Source organism: Anolis carolinensis, chromosome 5 (genome assembly GCF_035594765.1).
Source record: "Anolis carolinensis isolate JA03-04 chromosome 5, rAnoCar3.1.pri, whole genome shotgun sequence".
NCBI classification, from domain to species: Eukaryota; Metazoa; Chordata; class Lepidosauria; order Squamata; family Dactyloidae; genus Anolis; species Anolis carolinensis.
Genome location: NC_085845.1, coordinates 187,875,085 through 187,898,942, shown reverse-complemented (window position 1 = coordinate 187,898,942; position 23,858 = coordinate 187,875,085). Strand labels below are relative to the sequence as shown.

The 23,858-nt window shown below is 38.7% G+C and overlaps 1 protein-coding gene across 23 annotated transcripts in view; it reads right to left on the bottom strand.

Annotated features, from left to right (window-relative positions):
• Positions 1-23,858, bottom strand: part of cacna1c (calcium voltage-gated channel subunit alpha1 C) — a 650,264-nt gene that overhangs the window by 217,132 nt on the left and 409,274 nt on the right. For all 23 annotated transcript variants that reach the window (XM_062981179.1, XM_062981177.1, XM_062981163.1 and 20 more), the window contains exon 5: positions 20,221-20,360. In XM_062981179.1, coding sequence (XP_062837249.1) covers positions 20,221-20,360 — 140 coding nt within the window. The remainder of the gene's footprint in view (positions 1-20,220; positions 20,361-23,858) is intronic.

The window sequence follows — 23,858 nt, the reverse complement described above, 5'->3', positions numbered from 1 at the left end:
ATTCCAAAGTGTCTCAAAGTTGCAAGATAAAAAAACTGTTTTGCTGTTCTTGATACTGGTTTACTATATCTGTGGTGGGATAAGGCTTTTACTTGAATCTAGAATGTTTTTACTATTCTAAGAATTTTCTCCACATAGGAGTGGATTCCCTCCAATGGTGATGGATTTCCTAGTCTCTTAGCAATACATCTGCCAAGATAGTAATAACTTGGGAGAGGATTCAGAGTCCTTCTCTGATTCAGAATGGATGACTGATAGTTCCTGGGAAGAAAGTCTTGATTTAGAAGAGGCCCCTTTAGAATTTAGAAGCTGTGGACATTGAGATACAAAAACCAAGGCTGTGATGGGATCATTAGTGATTTGTGTAGTTTCAATCCAAGGGTTAGCCAGGGGATCTGCTGCAGGGACCTACCATGTTTCCCCGAAAATAAGACATCCCCTGAAAATAAGACCTGGTAGAGGTTTTGCTGAATTGTTAAATATAAGGCCTCCCCCGAAAGTAAGACCTAGCAAAGTTTTTGTATGGAAGCATGCTCACCAAACAGAACACCAGAGCATGCAGGATTGGTAAATGTACGTACTATAGATTGTTGTACATGGAAATAATGGTAATAACAAGAAATTCTTGATAGAATTCACAGTTTGTCTGGTTATGCTGGTTTGTGATGACAACTACTGTACACTATATAGTACATGTTCATTTTTTTTGTTCATAGAATCATAGAATCATAGAATAGTAGAGTTGGAAGAGACCACATGGGCCATCCAGTCCAACCCCCTGCTAAGAAGCAGGAAATCGCATTCAAAACACCCCCGACAGATGGCCATCCAGCCTCTGCTTAAAAGCCTCCAAAGAAGGAGCCTCCACCACGGCCCCGGGGAGAGAGTTCCACTGTCGAACAGCTCTCACAGTGAGGAAGTTCTTCCTGATGTTCAGGTGGAATCTCCTTTCCTGTAGTTTGAAGCCATTGTTCCATGTCCTAGTCTGCAGGGCAGCAGAAAACAAGCTTGCTCCCTCCTCCCTATGACTTCCCTTCACGTATTTGTACATGGCTATCATGTCTCCTCTCAGCCTTCTCTTCTGCAGGCTAAACATGCCCAGCTCTTTAAGCCGCTCCTCATAGGGCTTGTTCTCCAGACCCTTAGTCATTTTAGTCACCCTCCTCTGGACGCTTTCCAGTTTGTCAACATCTCCCTTCAACTGTGGTGCCCAAAATTGGACACAGTATTCCAGGTGTGGTCTGACCAAGGCAGAATAGAGGGGGAGCATAACTTCCCTGGATCTAGACGCTATTCCCCTATTGATGCAGGCCAGAATCCCGTTGGCTTTTTTAGCAGCCGCATCACATTGTTGGCTCATGTTTAACTTGTTGTCCACAAGGACTCCAAGGTCTTTTTCGCACACACTGCTGTCAAGCCAGGCGTCCCCCATTCTGTATCTTTGATTTCCATTTTTTCTGCCGAAGTGAAGTATCTTGCATTTGTCCCTGTTGAACTTCATTTTGTTAGTTTTGGCCCATCTCTCTAGTCTGTCAAGATCGTTTTGAATTCTGCTCCTGTCTTCTGGAGTGTTAGCTATCCCTCCCAGTTTTGTGTCGTCTGCAAACTTGATGATCGTGCCTTCTAACCCTTCGTCTAAGTCGTTAATAAAGATGTTGAACAGAACCGGGCCCAGGACGGAGCCCTGAGGCACTCCACTTGTCACTTCTTTCCATGATGAAGACGACGCATTGGTGAGCACCCTTTGGGTTCGTTCGCTTAGCCAATTACAGATCCACCTAACCGTAGTTTTGTCTAGCCCACATTTTACTAGTTTGTTTGCCAGAAGGTCGTGGGGGACTTTGTCGAAGGCCTTACTGAAATCCAGGTACGCTACATCCACAGCATTCCCTGTATCGACCCAACTCGTAACTCTATCGAAAAAAGAGATCAGATTAGTCTGGCATGACTTGTTTTTGGTAAATCCGTGTTGACTATTAGCGATGACCGCATTTGTTTCTAAGTGTTCGCAGACCACTTCCTTAATGATCTTTTCCAGAATTTTGCCTGGTATTGATGTGAGGCTGACCGGACGGTAATTGTTTGGGTCGTTCTTTTTTCCCTTCTTGAAGATAGGGACCTCCTCCAATCTGCTGGGACTTCAACAATAAATGTGAATTCTTCTTCATGAAAAAATAAGACATCCCCTGAAAATAAGACCTAGTGCATCTTTGGGAGAAAAAAATAATATAAGACACTGTCTTATTTTCGGGAAAACACGGTAATCTGAAGGACCAATAACAGTACCAGCATTTTGCAATGTAGTGTGTGCTGCACCAGGATCTGAAGCTGCTTTGAGTATCTGAAACAAGTTGGACCCTGGAGAATGTGAGAGCTAAGAAGATGGTTGATACTGAGATCAGTGAGGAAAGGATAAAAACAGTTCTGGTATGAAGGGGTTTCTGAGCACTGACCAGGCCATAATCCCAGGGATCTAAGGGGTATGGGAACCATGGGACTGGTGAACCCTAAGGAGATAAGGCATTGCAATGGTGTAATGAAGGCTTCTTCCTATGGGCTGTAGTATTTCGAGGGTTCAGGAATCCCTGTACCTTTTAAACCCAGTGAAACCTTCAACGAAACTTTCAAACCAAGGGTCAACATCTGTGAGGAGACTGATCCCACATGCATGTTCCAATGTGCATTCGAACTGTAGGTCCATTTTCATCATCAGCCAGTCTTAACTACTTACTGCCCCAACCCTCAACACTTTACCCTATTCCTGAATCTCACTGCCTTGCGTTTTTGCACATGCCTGCCTTCCCTGTAATTTCTTAATGGCCCCACTGTTTAGTCCTGATGTTCATTATGTATTTTGTGAATGTTATTTTACTGTTATTGTTTTAATTATATATGCTGTTGTATTGTTTTATCTGTTGACCGGGCTTGGTCCCCATGTAAACCGCTCTGAGTCCCCTTGGGAAGATGGAAGCGGGTTATAAATAAAGTATTATTAATATCCCATAAGGAATGTAGGTGTCATTTTGGTGACAGGTCTCTGAAGAGGCAATTAAGATGCATATCAAATCCAAGTTGGGAAGGCTGGGAGGAATGACACTGTAGGACAAAACTTTCCAAGCCTTTCTGTGTCCATGTTGGTGACACGCTTTTTAGACATGCAGTCTTTCACGACATGGTAATTCAGTTTTACTAGAAAACTAGAGGGGTTAAACCAGTCCCTTGTAAGAATTTCATAGAAAATATGAAGATGCCCTTTGAAATTCTCTTTGAACCCTAGAAAAGTTGAGACTGTCTGGGAGTCTAGTGGAGTCTCCTACTCTGGAGGCTTTTGAACTGAAGTTGGAAGGCTTTATGTTAGGAGGGCTTTTACTGTGTCTTCCTGCCTGGCTGAAGAGGGGCTGGGCTAGATGCCCTTTGAGGGTTTCTTCTTCTCCCTCCCCTCCTCCCCCAGCTTAGGACACAATTTCTATGCTGACAGAAAGTTAGGACAAGGCCAGGATTGTCAAATGTGATATGCAATGTTCCTAGGCTTAGAGTGGTTTGGATTCTAAAGTTTTCATATGACTTGGTGTTAGGTTATCTTACCACCATGCCTATCAATTTATGACTTTTGTGGGCATTATGCAGCCATTCAAACATAGAAAAAGCCCAAAATGAAATTCTTAATTCTTAAACTATCTAAAGAACATTTCATGTATGATACTTTTAAATCAGTGATCTAAAATCAAACTGTATATTATGTCTTAGTAATTACAAATTGTTTTTCTTGCTAGTGTAATCTTAGCACTATAGAGAAGAAAAGCAGTCTGCACTATATCATGCATAAAGGCATTTGGTTGCATTCTATGTGATACATTTCTTCCTTCTCTCTCCCCCTGTTCTTCTCCATCTTTTTCATTTGACCATAAACACCTGGAAACAGGATTTCACATTATAAGCACACTGATGATGTATTATGAGCAGTAATAACAGAAAGCATCCATTTAGTCATTTTATTGCTTGAAATATTACCATATGGCATTTCATACTGATTACTGTCATTTGGCCTGCTGTTAAGTGAAAAATTAACTGAAACATGCTGCACTCACTATAGAATTAGCCTGTTTTAAGAGAGCTCTCCATAGGAATGATACTGATGTTTTCACAAGTACAAGCCAACATTATGATGTTAAACTCAGTATTAACAATATCACACTTGTGATTCTGTTAGGTTTTCTACATACAATCAAATAGCACCAGTTAATCCTTTGGATCAATCTATTCTCTCATGTTTTTGTATTGTTTTCTGCAGTTTTTACAGTTTACAACCAACAATGAAAACAGATTTAATGAATACACAAGTTTTTTTGTTTTTTTTTGCGAATTCCTGGAAGTGCTTAGATGCCATAAACACTTCAGAGGATCAACCAAAATTCCAGAGGGGGTTTCTTAACACAATGGCGATAAGCTGCTTCCATGGTCAAAAGCAACATGGTGCTGAATACCAGTTCTTTGGAACAACACTATGATTGCAGATTTCCCATAGTAGCCTACTGTTGGCTGCTGTGGAAGCTGGATTGGAAAAGTCTTTGATGTAACAAGGGGACTATTTCTACATTCTAAAGCAGCATCCTCTTTCCCCACAAAATTTCTGCTCAAGTCAGGAAATGTTTATTGACTTTTAGATTTATCGGCCTGGTTGAACTTCTGACCTGTTTTATATTAAATCATGATGCAGATGGAAAAATTCACCATTTATTCTATTGTTAATAATTAATACAGTTTCCACAAAACCTTTTTGGGACATGTCACTTAATACTACATTTCTTCTCTCACAGGTGGAAAATGATTTGCAACTGACATTTTTGGAGCCTCTAATCTATTTTAAATCAGAGATTATGATCCTCCCATTTTAGGTCACCTAACCACCAGTTCTCAGTATTCAACAGAGGATTCTGATAAGAAAGAAGCTGTGATTATTTTTTCATGGGAAGTAATTTATTCAGTGCTGATCTGGCTAGAAGCCACGACCCTGCCAACATGCTTTAACTTATGATGAGGGTGACTCCTTTGTGTGTATGCAGTCTCACAGAAAACAGAATTAGGCATGGGGGAGCATTAACAATCCAGTCAGCACCTTCAAGAAAGCTACAGAAGAGTATAATCGTTGCTAGCTTCTTACAGAGACAACATTCTCTCTAGATTTAGAGTAGAAAAGAAGCTCAACCAGAAATACTCAATTGGATATGTCTAAGATCTAAGATCTTGTTGTGGCCCCTGGTGGTGGCGCAGTGTGTTAAAGTGCTGAGCTGCTGAACTTGCAGACCGAAAGGTCCCAGATTCAAATCCCGGGAGCGGAATGAGCGCCCGCTGTTAGCCCCAGCTCCTGCCAACCTAGCAGTTCGAAAACATGCAAATGTGAGTAGATCAATAGGTATGAATGCTGCAATTAGTCACCTTGATTAGCATTTAATGGCCTTGCAGCTTCAAAGCCTGGATACCTCCTGCCTGGGGGAATCCTTTGTTGGGAGGTGTTAGCTGGCCCTGATTGCTTCCTGGCTGGAATTTCCCTGTTTTCAGAGTGTTGTTCTGTCCTGATTTTAGAGATCATATTGTTCTGTATTATTATACCACAGTAAATATTATATATTATTTTTATAATCTTATATCATCTGCTTAGAATTTATGAGGCCCCTCTTACACAGCTGTATAAAATCCACACTGAACTAGGTTATATGGAAGTGTGGACTCAAGATAATCCAGTTGAAAGCAGATACTGTGGATTATGTTCCTTGGCATTCTGGATTATATAGGTATGTGGGAGGGACTTGAGTCTACACTGCTATATAACCCAGTTCGAATCAGATAATCTGTATAATCTTTGCCCGGTGTGGCGAAGGAGCGAGTGAGTGAAGGAGGGCCTTTGCTGCCCTCCTTCACTTGCCCGCCGTCCCTCAGCTCTTTCGCCACGCCGGGTCCCAATGGCACTGCGGCCCGGCCTAGCGAAGGAACAAGCGAGCAAAGGAGGGCCTTTGCCACCCTCCTTTGCTCGCCCGCCCGCCATCCCTCAGCTCCTTCGCCACGCCGAGTCCCGGCAGCACCGGGGCCCAGTCTGGTGAAGGAGCAAGCGAGCGAGTGAGTGAAGGAGGGCCTTTGCTGCCCTCCTTCTCTCACCCACCCACCATCCCTCAGTTCCTTTGCCACGCTGGGTCCTGGCGGCACCAGGGTCCGGACTGGCAAAGGAGAGAGCAAGCAAGCGAGGGAAGGAGGGCCTTTGCCACCCTTCCCTCACTTGCTCGCCCTCCGTCCCTCGCTCACTCACCCGGCTAGGTTCCGGCAGCATTGGGACCTGGCGGGATGAGTGAGTGAGAGAGAGAGAGAGATAGAGAGCAATGGAAGGCATTTGCCCTGGATAATACGGAGTGTCGGATAAGCGGTATTCGGATAAGCGGGGCTCTACTGTAGATTCAAAACCTTTTAACCTCCTGATATCAAAATTAATGTAATTTTATTGGCATCTATTTTTATTTTTGAAATTTACCAGTAGCTGCTGCATTTCCCACCCTCATCTTATACTCAAGTCAGTAAGTTTTCCCAGTTTTTTATAGTAAAATTAGATGCCTTGGCTTATACTCGAGTATATATGATCTGTATGTGCATTATTAGCTACTCCATTAGTGTTCAAATGTACTAGAAAAGTACAAGGCAGACAATAGCAGCTCACTTTCCTAATCCCAAATGCAAATAAATGTATGGCTGTTCACAACCAAAACTTTACTTGTAAACAGAAAAGGCAGTATAGTAAGCTACAGACAACTGATTTATAGGGGACTTCCGAAAGGTCCATTAGAAAACCTCCCCCAAGATAATAAACCACTTTTAAGAACAGCAAATTGTGACACAAAGTATGCCATAATACATGAATGTGGGTGTTTTGTTGAAACACAGCACAGCCTGTTTTCACATCTAAATAATTAACATTATATAGCGAGTTGAGTGAGCAATTACCTACATATTAGCCAAATTCTAAACTTTGCATACTTCTAATTATATGCCATTTTAAGGCGTATGTCATTTTTGTAACAGAGATGAAAATATATGACATCAGTAGCATTATTAGGAAAATGCTATTTTTTGTGTCCAAGCAGTCTAATGCAAGATATATATGTTTTAATTTAGGGACAAACCTTGCACAGAATGATATCATTGAATAGAAGTAAGGCTTCTATTATGTAAAAGTGTATAATCTGTCTCATTTGGGAGGAAAATGCAAAAGAGGTGAGAAATTGCAAATACTGACAAATGGTGAGTACAATATAATCCCATGAACACAAAATGCATCCTTTTTATTCTAGGAGGGATATCCGGATAGCAAGGTTACAAGATTTTTTTAGAAAAATACTTAGAATGAATATATTTTAATAAAACTTACATGGATTATAGCATAGGTATATTATTTTTCCACATAATCACCATTCAGTTCAATACATTTTGTCATCAGTGGGATGTAATACCTATGCTATAATCCATGTAAGTTTTATTAAGCTATATTCATTCTTTGTATTTTTAAAAAATCTTGTAACCTTACTTTCCGGATATCCCTTATAGATGAAATATGAAATATGTTATTAATATTCTTAATAACATTAGCTATAATAACCAATAACTGGTGTTGTGAATAGATACTGTGCTGCTTTAATTGAATTGTTACAGACTGTACTTCTTGCATTTAATTGCTGTTTGACTACACTGTTTATAGCGTTCTCTCTTATTGCAGGACTTCATGCTTAATATCTGTTCCAGGTAATTTAGTGGAAAGTGTTGACAAGATAAAATTATCAAGCATTTAGAAGGGGAAGTCTTAGAAAGAAGAAATAATATGAATTCTGCAAAGTTTAATTCTAGTTCAAAAATCTTTTAAAGTTCCCTGAGAGCATAAAAAGGGACAGTGACAAGCTCCAAAAGGATTGCTCTGAGGGAAGGGGCATTTAAATGGTGACTGTAGTTCAATGTAAGCAAATAGAATGTGTAGCATATAAGGGACTGGCAGATCCCAACTATATAGGCTGTCAGGATCTGAGCTCATGGTGGCTAATTAGAAAAGAGATCTGCAAAAAGATACATTTCATGCTGGGAATGCTGTAGAAATGACATAAAAAGGACAACCAAACGATCCAGGGATCACAAAATCTCTCATATAAGGGGGAAATCACAATTTTAAAAGTTTACCAAAGAAGTGAATAAGGCAAGAATATGATGGAGGTTACAGGATTCTGTTTGGTATAGAGAAACTAAATAGGAAAGAAGTTTTCTCCTTCACTTATAATATAAGAACTTGAGATCATGCAATGAAGCTGAATCATGGAAAATTGAAGACTGATAAAACAAATTGTGTGTTTATATAGCACATTAGGTAACTATGGAATTTGTCTCCAGAGAATGTTATGATGGCCAGTCACATGGACAGTTTTAAAATAGAATGAGACACATTTATGGAGAATATTGCTATTAATGGTTTAAATGGTTATGCATTACATGAGTGTTTATGTACCTTCAAGTTGCTTCTTGACTTATAGCAGCCCTGTGAAGCTCATAGTGTTTTCCTAGGTAAGGTATACTCAGGAGGAGGTTTTGCCAGTTCCTTTCTTTGAAATGGAGCTCTTGGTATTCATTGGTAGTCTCAGATCCAAGTATTAACCAGGGTTAACCTTGCTTAACTTCCGAGATCAGAAAGAATCTGGTGCCTTTATGGTATTAGACCCTATTTTTTTTAGAAAGACAATATGCCCCTTGAAGAACACAAGTTTTAGTTCTGTTGCCCTCACATCTTGCTTGTGGGCTTCCCATAGACATGTAGCCAGTCACTGTGTGAAAATAATACTGGATTAGACAGTTTTGATGTATCTTAACAAGTATATGCTAGTACGTAAAATCTAATGTCACAAGAAGGTTTCTTTTTATTTCCCCCCCAACAGATTGACATGGCCAACCTCTCTGGGATTATGTGTAACTATCTGAAACATCTATTAAGACATAACAGCATGAAAAAACAGCAAAGAAAGCAGAAAAGCGGCAGAAAAACTGATTTTTTTCTTCTTCTTTATGTCAGCATTTGAACTAATAACATTCTTGCCATGGATAAAGAAACTAAGAATCAGATTTTAAATTTCGTTAATGTAAATATTGCACATATGTATATCATCTAGTCAACGTGAAGATTATCTTAGATGGACACATGGGTAGAAGCTGAGAGAATACAGAGCCATTAGGAAGAATTATTTACAACTGTTTAGTTTACCCTTTTGTACCATTAATAATTTAAGGCCTTAAACAGTTTGCAATATTTATTTTAAAAGCATATCACTTCACCTTAAAAGAAAGAAAGAAAATAGCTGTGGCTGCCTGCTGTTGACGGAAACCGACTCTATAAATGTTTCAGTAAGTAAAATGTGTGAATTGCCTTCACAAGATTCACAGACTATAGTACGTATTTACATTGATAACATGTATTAAATATTTACTCTCTGGAAGCACTGGGATTTTTGTGACTGTGCCTTACATGGTTCAAAGGCACAATGTGGCTTAAACCCAAAGAAGGGTAACCAGAACTGCTCATTCTCTGATCTAGGGCCCACAGGGACCTCTCTTTGGCTTCCAGCTCCACAGGTGTAATATAACAAGAACAGCTTGACATAATATAAGACAGAAATGCTAGTAGAAAAGTATGCAATGCAATAAGGTATCTCAGCCAACACCATTTCATAGGTATATAAATCTTTTTCTTTATCAGAAATCAACACATTTTTCAATGCATATTTTTGTCTTTATGTGTTATATACTTGTGTATATTTTAACAAATATAATAACATATGAGGCAGCCAGCTGTAAATGCTGAATCAATAATTATATTCACTTTCTACATGAATATATACTTTTGCTGTATGGCTATGAAGGTACTAAGAATCTGTGGAAAGGTAAAGAAGCTTACAGTATAGTAGCTTCAGAGCACAGAACCTTCTTTTTCCAATAGGAGTTGCCTTTCGGTGCAATTTTGATGTGTGATATCAAAATGAACTTCTATTCTGGCTGAGAGGAGGTAGTATTTTTTAAAAAAAGAAAGAAAGTGAAGTATTGCAAAAAATGGCCTAGGATTTACTGGATTAGGAGTGATAAATTTTAGATGATGGGACAATGGATAACAGGTTCTATTCAATTGCTTCTTTTACTGTAGGAAAATCAAAACAGACAACAACTTTATGTGCAAAGGACTGATGAGGTTCTGACACCAAATTAACAGAGGATCTAATTAATTTGCATGTAACCAAGTATATCTCATAAAAATCACAAACCTCAGTACATCAAATTTTGCTCATCTCCAATGTTTTCTTTCATAAGTGACTGGCTCATTGTTTTTTTCACATTTAATTCATCTACAGTAAATTTGTTGTATTTTCTGCAAACTTTGTTTTGTGGCAGGGGATTGTAAGAAAAGTTTGGCAATGTTAAACTGGCCTCTGCATTTTTCAAAGAAGATCCAGTGTACTATACAGGATGTTTGAAAAAAGAACTCCCTAGTTTTAATGTGTTTTAACTTAAAACTAGGGAGTTCTTTTTCAAACACCCTGTACATTCTCTTCTGTTGTGCTAAACTACAAGGGAAAGTAAGGTTACAAGAGTCTTTTAAAATACAAAGAAAGAATATATTTCAACAAAACTTACATGGATCATAGCATAGGCACTACACTACTTTTCCACATAATCACGACTCCGCTCAACACACTCTCTCATCCATGGGACAAGTTCCCTATGCCTGTGTCATAGAAGTCTCCTGCTGGAAGAAGCAATAGTAACAGAGCTGGAGCTGGGAATGGGCATCCGAGGTAGAGGTGAGGAGGAGGGACGGCAGTGGAATAAAGTAAATCCAGTATAAAGTAAAGCTCATTTATAGGGTTTTGCAACATACAACTATTTAAGTCTTGCAAATTGAGATGAATAATATCCATAGCTTTCTGCACATTATGGATAAAAGATATTTACACAGTTCTTAGCTAGTATTTTTATTTTTATGTGTTTAGGGAAATTATTCTGCACAGACATAAACTTTTGAAGCTGCAGTAGCTTCTTTATTAAGCAAATATATTAAAAATCATGCAGCAGCTGTTAGGGATTCCTCTTCTTCAGAAGAGGAAGGGGAGCAGGAAAGAGTTCATGAATCTGAGGGTGAGTTGGAATCTGAGGAGGAGATTTTGCAAGTACCCACATTTCAGGAGAGGCAAAAGGAAACAGAGCAGAGACGTCGTTCAGCTAGAATAGCTGCCAAAAATGCAGCTGAGTAATTAGGAATTGCCCTAGCAGCTGTGAGGGGACTCAGGGCTATAAAGCAGAAGCAGTTGCAGCCAGCTCTTGCTGGTAACAAACTGACTCGTCACTCCCCTTGTGCCTGCTTCAAGTCTGCATCTGGGAAACTGCTCCTAAGGATTTATTGCTGTTTCTTTGTCTGAAGTAAGGCTGCTATTTGATTTGGGAATTTAACAAAGACTAAGAACTGTGTTTACCCTAAGACTTCCTTGCTTCCTTTTGCATTATTCCACTGAGTGCGCTGTACTTTATGTTTTGCTGAAGTAAAGCAGTTTTCATTTACTTACCACATTGTTTTAAGGCTGTTCTTGAAAGACAAAACAGGACAGCAGCAAAGAAAAGTGATGGTGTTATAGGCCTACATTTTGTGACAGGTTATGTGGATCCAGAAAAGGTCTCTACAGTCACTTACAGACCCTCCACCAAAACTCTACCCTTGGAAGATATTCATATTTAACCACGAGCGATCGCTCATGATGACATTGTTGTTGTTTAATTGGTCTGCAAGAATTTCAGTAGAGATAGACACTACGTTGGCCATATTGAGACGGAGACAAAGGACAGTAAAATTTGAACTACAGCAGGAGCAAAGTAATTTAACTTGAGATTTTGGAAGTTTTTGTATTTTGTGAAACCACAGGTTCTTGCAATCCCAAGCATATTTACTAGCCACAGAAGACACAACTGAAAATTAGATTCAGGGAAGCATATATTTGAAAGGGGCTGCAGGACTACCCTACAAAACATTCCTGAAAGATGTGCATCCAGCATCTGTTTAAAGACCTCCAAAGAAGAAGAGTTCACCAAGCCAGGTCGATCATTGAATCAGCTGGTAATACTGTGTTTTTTTTTAAAATTAATTTAAATCAGTACTTAAATAGACTTATAAGCTGACAAATAGATAATTTTGTCCAATATTTAAATATACTTTAAATGAATCCACTTAGAATCATAGAGTTGAAAGAGACTATATACATACATATGTATGGATTTAAAAATATGGCTTTCTGCACGAAGACATCAAGGCAAATAGAAACACTCTTTTTCTCCACTTTAATCCTTGCACACAAAATAAAAAATCTAGGAAATATTAATTGGAAAATGGTTACGCTACAAGGTTTCGGGTGAGAAGGGCGGATATAAATGCTGGAGATAAATAATGGAAATAGGATATCCCTTTGAATTCTGCCATCTGCTCGGTCCTTCTGGTTCCTCCATATGGAGTAGCAGAAGATCAGCTAAGCTACATTTTGGATTTTGGGCACCAGAGTCCTAGGAATGGTAAAGTCAATTTAGAAATGCTCTGACTTGTCATCATGTTTGGTACCAGTTTGTCTAACCCACAGAATCATAAAGCTGTAAAAGAACACAAGAGCCATTTAGCCCAGCCCCCTGCCATGCAGGAATACACAAAGCACTCCTAACAGATGCCCACCAGTCGCTATTTAAAATTCTTCGAAGGCACTGAGGCAGCATATTCCATTGTCAAACAGCTCTTGCTTTCAGAAAATTCTTTCTAATATTTAAGTGTAATATTAAAGGGGTCCCAGAAAAATGTTAAAAAGAAGACCCAACGGGTCTCAAAATAATGCTGAAATTAAAAATCCAAAAATCCTAACAGCCTCTGACTATGGTTGTTATCAGACAAGCAGTTTGCTGTTTCTAAAAAGCAGTCTCTCTCAAGGACACCATCTTTGAAGGATGAGACACCTGGAACAGAAAGGAGTATCTTATTGCATTCTTGTATTCTGTTTCTTTGCCTTGAACTAAATCAAAGAGAATGCAGCTATCATAAACAATAGAGTGCTTGTTAGTTGGCAACAAAATATGACTCTGTACTTATGAACATCTTTGCCTATTAAAATGTTTATTTTTAATCACAATGTACATGCAACAAAATTGAAACCTAAGTGGTGATATTTAAACTGAATGAACACCTCATTCTGGGCTTGAGATTCTTGTTCTAAGGATACTTAGACTCCAGACAAGCCGGCTTTAATAAAGAACTGTTTTACTTCATTCAAATCGGAAGTCTTCCAAGTGATTTTTGAGCAATTATCCTAACATTTTATTTTCCTGTATGCTTTCATATATAACATCCATATACAATAATCTCTTCCATTTATTTTCTAGAAGAATTAGTTCTGGTGAAACTAGTACAACAGAGTCTCACTTATTAAAGCTAAACGGACCAGCAGAAGCTTGGATAAGCGAATATCTTGGATAATAAGGAAGGATTAAGGAAAAGCCTATTAAACATCAAATTAGGTTATGATTTTACAAATTAAGCACCAAAACATGATGTTATACAACAAATTTGACAAAAAAGTAGTTCAATACGCAGCAATGTTATGTTGTAATTACTGTATTTATGAATTTAGCACCAAAATATCATGATATATTGAAAACATTGACTACAAAAATGGCTTGGATAATCCAGAAGCTTGGATAAGCATGGCTTGGATAAGTGAGACTCTACTGTACCTTCATGGTAGATCAGAAACTCATTAATATCATATGTGAGTACCTAATACATGTGAGCAAACTGATAACTTTTTTGGAATGACCATCCATTTGCCATTCTTATTGTTGGAAAGTAATGTTTTAGAAATTTTCTGTTGGTAAACACAAGTATGCAGGTCTGTTCTCTAAAATATTTTCTAGTGCCATATAGGAATCATTGCCTGATAAATGCTTGCCTAAATGGTATAGTATTACAACCATACTTGCTTTTTAAAGAATAACTTCGTAGCTTTTGCACCTGATTTTGTGATACTTTTCAGTAATATGTACTTCAACTGTTCTATATTTCTTACCATCACATTAACCTCTTCACCTTATGACATAGATATAATTCTGTGTAAAATGAATGTTTCAAAGGTTATTTAGTGGTTTCATAAAATAACTATGGTCAAAAGGAGTGAGAGGTTATATGGGCTGATAGTGAAACAGTCTGCAAATTAAAACAAAAGGCACAGACCATATTTTAATTTGAATGAAGGGAGGATACATAGAAAACTACAAAAAAAAAGCTTAGGAAAGACAAAGTGAGATACATTGATTGCCAACATAAAATACAGTTTACTGAAAAGCTGAATAACCATTTTTTTGATGAAATGCTACATCTGGATGTGTTTATGTTTCAAAGTAAATTAACAGAGACTTTTCAGCGCTATGGCTCTTGATAATGGGCCATGGCTTCCCAGATTGTTAATCGGAAAGGAAAAACTATTAACAGCAAAATTCCATCAGCTTCATGCACTCAACCTTCAACAAGGAATGAAATTTTATGATTTTCCTGGGTAACTTTTTTCATGGGTAAGCTTGTTATCATTACAGTAAAGAACCCAGCTACACTAACAAAACAAGAGAGCTCAGAAGACTGTAACACAAACAGTCCCCTTGGGGAGATAGGGCGGAATACAAATAAATAATGATAATAATAATAATAATAATAATAATAATAATAATAATGATAATGATAATAATAATAATAATTTTCTTATGACACAGCAAACAAGATAGATATGCTGGATTTCATATCACAAAATCACAAGTCGAACACTTCCCAAGTGTCTAGGACTGTGTGATGTATTTTCGGATGATGCGTGCAGATCCCAGTAGGGTGGCCTTTTGCAGTTGGCAGATCGTGATTTTGTCAATGTCTATTGTTTCCAAATGCCGGCTGAGATCTTTTGGCACGGCACCCAATGTTCCCATCACCACTGGGACCACCTGCACTGGTTTCTGCCAGAGTTTTTGAAGTTCAATCTTGAGGTCCTGATAGCGGCTGAGTTTTTCCTGTTGTTTTTCGTCAGTGCGACTGTCCCCTGGGATGGCAACATCAATGATCCAAACCTTTTTCCTTTCCACAACTGTGATGTCTGGTGTGTTGTGTTCCAGAACTTTGTCAGTCTGGATTCGGAAGTCCCACAGTATCTTTACGTGCTCATTTTCCAATACTTTTGCAGGTTTGTGATCCCACCAGTTCTTTACTGCTGGGAGGTGGTACTTGAGGCATAAGTTCCAATGAATCATTTGGGCCACATAGTTGTGCCTCTGTTTGTAGTCTGTCTGTGCGATTTTCTTACAGCAGCTAAGGATATGATCAATGGTTTCGTCAGCTTCCTTGCACAGTCTGCATTTTGGGTCATCAGCTGATTTTTCGATCTTGGTCTTAATTGCATTTGTTCTGATGGTTTGCTCCTGGGCTGCAAGGATCAGGCCTTCTGTCTCCTTCTTCAGGGTCCCATTTGTGAGCCATAGCCAGGTCTTCTCCTTATCAGCTTTTCCTTCAATTTTGTCAAGGAACTTTCCATGCAGTGTTTTGTTGTGCCAGCTGTCAGTTCTAGTTTGTAGTGCAGTTTTCTTGTACTGATTCTTTGTTTGCTGTGTTTTGAGGAGTTTCTGATTTTTGACTTCAATCAAAGCAGGTTCTTCACTTTGCTTTACATATTCTCCCAGGGCATGTTCTTCTTCTTTGACTGCTTGTTTTACTTGTAAGAGTCCTCTGCCCCCTGATCTTCTAGGCAGCTATAGCCGGTCAACATCACTGCGGGGGTGCAGTGAATGATGAATGGTCATGAGTTTTCTTGTTTTTCTGTCCAAATTGTCCAGTTCCACCCGTGTCCAGTTTATGATGCCAGCAGTATATCTTATGACAGGTATGGCCCAGGTGTTTATGGCCTTGATGGTGTTGCCTCCATTGATCTTGCTTTTGAGAATTTTTCTGACCCTTTGTGTGTATTCCTTGCTGACCATAGTTTTCACATGTTCATGCTTGATGTTGTCCAGCTGTAGTATGCCCAGATATTTATAGGCCTCTGGTTGGTGACACTTTATTGTTTGGCCATTAGGCATATTTATGTCCTCACTTTCAATGATTTCATCATCATCATCATCATCATCATCATCATTATTATTATTATTATTATTATTATTATTATTATTGGGTTGCAGCTCATTAATATAATATATATATACACACATGCACAAGTTAACATCATGTATACATTGAAGGCACATTTGAGGGCCAAAATGGATTTTTATATAACTCATGGATAAGTTGAGGGTTATTAAATGGAAAGGTGAAAGTATCATTACTACCTCAAGGCGAGCTGCCCCTGGCCACTGACACTATTTTAATGGCCAAGAGTTCAAAAAGGCCAGAAGTGGCATAGTGGCAGAGAGCGTACAGGAGTCAGTGCTTCTTTAAGATTATCCCAGGATGGACTAATTTTTTGCTTTTTGTCACTCTTAGAGTACATACTTACATTGACCCGTTAATAAGTCGACCAAGTTTTTTTAAAGAAAAATATTCTTTATTTATCATATCAGAAGTGAACCCGGGGATATTTTGACTAAAACTTTTAGACTTATACATGAGTATATAGGGTAGACTTGGGAATCAGAACCAAATTTAATTTACTGTAGAAATAAACATATACTATACCTCAAGGGTGAGGAAAGTGCCTCCCTGGTTTCATGTGACTGCTGGAACCCACTTTTATGTGTCTGAATGCCCCTGTTGGACTCTCACAATCCCCAACCCTCCAAAAATGTTTTTTCCAAAACTTTCAGCATGTGTGAAAAGCACCCACACAAAGTATCTTTCACTGCTCTCAAATACCTGAAATTTTCATTTGCAGTCCTTGTCAAAATGGCAACAGAAGGTGATGTGATAAGAAGGAATATAGAGGAAAGCTGAACGTTACTGTGGTATGTGTGAGGGCTGCCTACCAGGATTATGGGAGGAAGAAATTGGCCCTAGCCTGCACACAGTTGTCTATCTCTAATATAGACAGCTAGACATACAACAAGTCAGCTTTATGAACCATTCATAAATATGCAGTTATAAAATGTTCACACAAAAACACAATACAGTTTTAAAAATCCTAAAAACAATCGATGACAAGAAACCTCTATGCTGATTCATTCCTACAATATACATGGTTTGGTTCTGCTATCATGTCCTTATGTAAGTTGCTTCTGTTTATTTTGATTTTTTGTATAAGTAATCAAGTGTTGTGTGGGTGAAGCAAAAATTTAAGATTTGCTGTGGAAAACCTGAAATGGTGACATCTGTGAAAGCATCACACCTCTCACACCTTCTGTCAGTATCACAGGTTTCCTGCTTGCAGACATACCAATAGCTTACATATGCTTTAGAGAATGTAGGAGAAAGCCACCCCCTAACCACTGTAGGTTGGAGTGGCTCCCATAAATTACACTCTGCCAGAAATTATGCTTACACATTCCCCCATGCTGCTAAATAATATCCCTAGAAGCAGAGTTCTTCTTACATGGAAGAACTGTATTTCCTCAAGGTGCAGTCTTCCTACACAGCCAAGACAAAGAGCTATTTAAGCATAAAGGCTCTCTGTATGGCCAAGTTCTCTTCATGCTTGAGCTGGAAAGCAAAGCACCACTCCCCATTATATGCATGGCCTGCCTGCAAACTGCTAATGCCATTACAATACAGCCAGCCAGCCAGTCCTTTGCATCAGAGGAGGAGGAGGAGGAGGAGGACCACCACCATAAAATAAGGAGGCATCTTGCAGTCTGCTGTTTTATGAATGCCAGGGATCCTGGGAGCAAAGGCAATGTAGTAGATAAGAAGTCATCTCTAAAGTATTCCTGATCCTCCTTCCCATGGCATCTTTGATTCTAGAATACCTACAATTAAGGCATTAAAACAATAATAGGCCATTGCACATTGTATTTTCTTTTGGCAGTGTGGAAGGAATATTATAACTATTTCTGTCACTATTTCTCCTCCTCTTCCTGGCATGGTGGGGAACATGCAGAGATAATACCTCTACCTATCTTCGCTTCTGGTACAGCAGGCAACCTGTGGAGAACTTTGTAGAATAGGAGTTTCTGGAATTGTGGCAGTGTGTGGGTTCAGCAGCCCATGTACTCAGTGGCTATCTTAGATAAATAGGTCACCATGCCACATGATAGTAATGATAGCAGAGTATGCCTGTCCTGTTTGGCACAAGTCTGCCCATGCAAAGCAGGTGGACATAGCATTGAATGAAACATGCAGAATCATCACGGGATGCCTTAAACCTACACCTGTTGATAAACTCTACAAGTTAGCTGGCATTGCCCCTCCTGACGTGCGACGGGAAGTTGCTGCTAACAGTGAGAGAAAAAAGGTCGAACATTGTGAAAGCCACCCACTGCATGGCTATCACCCTCCTCCCACCAGACTCAAATCAAGGAAGGGCTTCATGAGAACCACCACTCCTCTTGATGTTCCTCCAGCAACAGCAAGGGTGTCCCTCTGGGCAGCTAAACCTGGCAATTCTAACTGGATGGCCCCCCAAGAGGGTCTTCCTCCAGGGGCAAACCAAGAATGGGCAACTTGGAAGTACCTGAACAGACTCAGAAGTGGAGTGGGCAGATCAAAAGACAACTTGGCAAGGTGGCACTACCTGGAGGAATCCTCCACCTTGTGTGACTGTGGAGCTGAACAAACAACTTAGCATATGTATGCTTGCCCACAATGCCCTGCCTCATGTACGGAGGAGGAGTTGTTTAAAGCTACAGACAATGCGGTTGCTGTTGCCCGCTTTTGGTCCAAAACTATTTAGTTGCTTGTGATTTCTTTTTTTTCTTTTTTTTATTTCCATTATTTGAAATGTATTTGTTGTACAATGCTTTTGACACGAAATAAATATAAAAGATAGTAATGATAACCAAAACATCAGCTGATATAGGAGACGATGGTAAACAGACCTGGTTTCGGCACCTAGACTGCTGTGTTTGACTCAGTGCTTCTTATTTCTTCTTAATCTTAACATCGTTTCAGTAGGGGGCATATTTGCAGGTGTTTATGATATTTTTACTTTTTCAATTTCTAGGACAAATTAGTTTTTGTTCAAAAATGAGTATCTTCACATTATGGTAGAATTTTATTTCTGAAGTCATGATGGTGCCATGACTTAAGCAATTCCAATAATGAAACCACAGTGGGTGTACCAGTTTGCCCTTTCCAGTTATCAATGTGGGGGCAGGGGGTTGATCCATGCTCTCTCATAGTTAAAGAATATCTGAACCGTTATTTTGATCTCAGCTTGAATAGCTCATTACAAAACATTTTAAAGAGCACAACATTCTGACAAATTTCAAGACAGAGAAAGAGGAGTTCCATTCAAATTACAACTGTCAATTGCCACAGCCACCACCTCTATGGATTTCCCGTGGTATATACACTCATTCCATTATCATTTCACTTTACATGTTTTATGGACTTATGCAGTGCTTCAAAATTCTTTGATTCAGGAAGACAATGAGAAAAAACTAAACTAGCAAAAATGCTCAATCATGGTATTTCACTAAAAATTGTTTTCTGGTCTATCTAAGGTCCAACCTTTTGAGAAACAGCAGAGGAAAAGAAATACCGTTCAGTAGAATACACATTCAATGAGGATCTTCTTTAACAAGCCAGCCATATGTGAGACTATTAACAGACAGTAACTTCAGAGCCAGAAGCTTGATGGCTGCATTGATTTAATTCATATTAGATTCATTATAACGATTATGTATTCATTTCATATTGTTTTAAACTGATCTATTATCTCACATCATTTAGAAATTGCTCAATCAAACACAACCTGTGTAATAACTCAATCCATAAAAATCTCTTTTTCTTGCTGTCTCTCCAATATACCCAGCTTTGGACTCTTTTTAGGCGTTTGATAGAAACAATAAATGTAACAACATTTTTCTTATTCCTACTGAACACCTGTAATACATTATTATGTCAGGGCTTGAACAGAGGACTGTACATTTTTTTCTGCATCTTTCTCTCACAATATATTCTGCAATTAGAAACAACAGAAATAACAAGAGAGAAATACGAACTTGGTTACTTACTAGGAACTCCAGATACCAGCCGTAAGGGGCGTAATACTCGGAAAGCCCGAAGTGCTTTAACGTCAAATCCGGCGCCTTTGCCTCCTATTGAATTTACCCCATCTGCTTTGGTTGCTTGTTCTAAAATTGCACTAAAAAGTCTGGGTGGTGGGGACGGACAAAGGAAACGAACTGTTAGTACACACCATGGAACAAAATGGAAGACTGCATTACATTACAAGAAAATGGGAAGGATGTTGGGTTTTTTTTTTCTCATGTCAGGAGTGACTTGAGAAACTGTAAGTCACTTCTGGTTTGAGAGAATTGGATGTCTGCAAGGACATTGCCCAGGGGTTGCCCGGATGTTTTGATGTTTTATCATCCTTGTGGGAGGCTTCTCTCATGTCCCCGCATGGAGCTGGAGCTGATAGAGGGAGCTCATCTGTGCTCTCCCTGCGTTGGATTTGAACCAGCAACTTTCAGGTCAGCAACCCAACCTTCAAGTCATCAGTCCGGCCAGCACAAGGGTTTACCCACTGCGTCACCGGGGGCTCCTAGGATGTTGGTACCCATCTAACATGTAGGGACCCATCTAAGAGCATGTAGCAGAAGTTAAAGTTGGTTGTATCTGTTAATCTGAATGTTAGATAGGATGTTGGCACCCATCTAACATTCAGATTGACAAATACAACTAATTTTAACTTCCGCTACATGCTCTTAATTTTCCTAAATTATTCACCTTTTTCATATTTCAAGTTATTTATATCTAACATGAAATAGATGAATACTTAACTAATTATACTGTACATGTATCTATGAATGGGTATATATATATAGACACAAATGAGACAATAAATCATATAATGGCAATGGTATAATTACTTCACCAGTGTTAGTGTTTCTTAAAATGCACCACAATTTCATAGGCATCAGCACAAAGACTAATAGTATCTATGTGAATTTTATGAAGAGAATAATCAATAAAAGTAATTTTGGCTGCAATCCTGCACAAGTGGATATAGGGTCACAGGAGAAGAACTTGAAGAATGAAGTTTTACAGCTGCAAAGTAAGTAGTGGTTATCCAAACCTCCCTGAAGTCATAGGGAATTTATGTTTTCTTTTATGAATACGCATAGGTAATCGTGCATTATGTAAGACACTGGAGCACAAGAGCATGGGCAGTGTACACAGCGATATATAGCAAAGAATCTCAAACGGTGATTGATAAACTTCTGCTGCCCCATTATGTGTTTAAAGGTTGCAAGAATATCTGTAGTTACCTTTATTTTTGCCTTGCTTTCTCTCAGTACTGGTCATGGTAAATTTTTCTAGGATGAGATTATCAAACAGGCTAAGAAGACCCTAGATCTGTGATCTGTGATTTTCATAACAGGTTATTCATTCAGTCAACTATTTCCTAAAAATGTAATGGGATTCTTATTGCAGTGTGGCTTAGGATCCATTATTTTAATAATATAGTTATGAATTTAGTGATTATATAAGAGAGCTAAAGTTACTAAAATATTAATGTTATGTATGCTCTGATTTATAGTATTAAAATTATTTATTTTACTTCATTTCCCCCCATCTTTCTCTCCACAGAGACTCAAGGTGGCTAACAATAATATGACGGAACACAATAGAATTTGAAAATAAGGTAAATGCAAATGACTACAAAAATAAAAAACCCAAATATTTGTGTCATGGATACAAAAGTTAAAATACAGTTAAAATACAATAAAATACAATTAAAATTACATTTAAAACCCCATAGGCCATCATGTCCAACACCCTGCACAATGTTTCCACTAAAGTATTCAGAGCAGGCGCTTGTTCAGTCTTTATTTGTAGTTGTTCAGAGAATGAAACCCCACTGCCTATTTAAATAATTGGATCTGTTCCCAAGCTGTTTTTACTGTCCAAAAATACCTTTGGACATTTAATCTAAATCTGCTCTCCTGTAACTTAAACCATTAGACCTGGCCCTACCTTCTGAGGCAGCAGAGTACAAATCCCTTCTCTAGCACAGTGCTAGAGGTATTTAATAGGTGCAATAGTGTCACACGTCAGATTTCTCTTCACCAAGTTGAACATACCCATCTTCCTCAATTATTCAACTTTAGGCTGCAATCTCAAAATAGAATTCCTATAATAATACCACACATCACAGAGCTCTCATATACAGTATAAGTTTTTCATACAATATACACACAGTCCCCAAGTTACAAACATCTAACTTACAAATGACTCATAGTTAAGAATGGGGATGAGACAACAGAAAGTGAGAGAGATCTACCTCTCGGAAGGGAAATTCACTCCTGGAAGAGTCATCAAGGGGAAAGGGTGTCTTCAGTGAAGCTTTATCACCAATTCTTGTTTCCACAACAAACTTTTTTTTCCCAAAATCCAATTATCACGTGGAAAGAAAGTAAAGTGAAATATTCTGAACAGGGCACAGATAGCAAAACAAACACCACAAGGGTGTTAACCCTTCCCTATGCTATTCAAAACTAAATTTATATAGTTAGCCAGTTACACTTAAAATATGTACCTGTTCCAACTTACATACCAATTCAACTTAAGAACAAACCTACAGAACCTATCTTGTTTGTAACTTGGGGGACTGCCTGTACTTAAATCTAGTCAGTTAAAGCTCGAAAATTTCATCTTTTGAACTAAAGGAAACACACAGCATCATAACCATCATATGCTACCAGTGTTAATATAATTATATCATAGAAGAACAAATTCATTCTCTGGGGAGCACAAAATCCAGAAAAAAGTAGGATGGTAAGGAAAGTGGAGGCAGGGACAAAAAGTGGAAATACACTTCTATAGCTTGATTACAGGAATTTGGGGTTAGCTTAAAAGCTAACTGTAAAAACTGTGATGTAGACACGGAGAACTGGGAAGATCTGGCACTCAAACATTCTAACTGGGGGTCAACTGTTACCAACAGTGCTGTGGAATTTGAAGAGGCACAAATTAAGGGTGAAAGAGAGAAATGTGTCCAGAGGAAGGCACACCAAGTAACCCTTATCGGGATCGCCTTTCATTTGGAAATTGATTCCCTCATTGCAAAAGAACATGTAGATAAAAGAATAGGTCTGTACCGTTACCTACGGACCCATTGCCAAGACCATACACTTGGAAGGTAATCATACTCAGCCATGAGAGATCACCTATGATGATAAGGATTTGAAAAATATCAACAGGCATAACACAAATATTTTGGACAGACATGTAACAGAATGCAAGAGAAAGAGAAGTCTTTCAATGTAAAGCCGGGAATTTATGCTAGATCCGGGAAGAGACAGAAATCCACAGAGGTATCATGTGAGAGGTGAATGATTAGGGTAGCACAGTACTGAAAAGACATTAGGGACCAATGTAGGACAAAATAAAATTGCAGAAAATTTTCAGCAATCTAAGCAGGGGGACACTGGGTGTGGATGACTTTTTCTGAGATGATATAAAGAATATGAAAGTTGTGAGGCATACAAAGAGAGGAAGAACTAATGTGAACAATGGGTCTTAATTGTGACGGGATTATACAACAGGTATGTGCTGGTACAGCTGTACCAGAAGCTCCAACTTTATTTTCTTTCTGCTAATGTTTGCAGTCATAGGGCAGGCCGCCTGTCCACTATCATTAAGT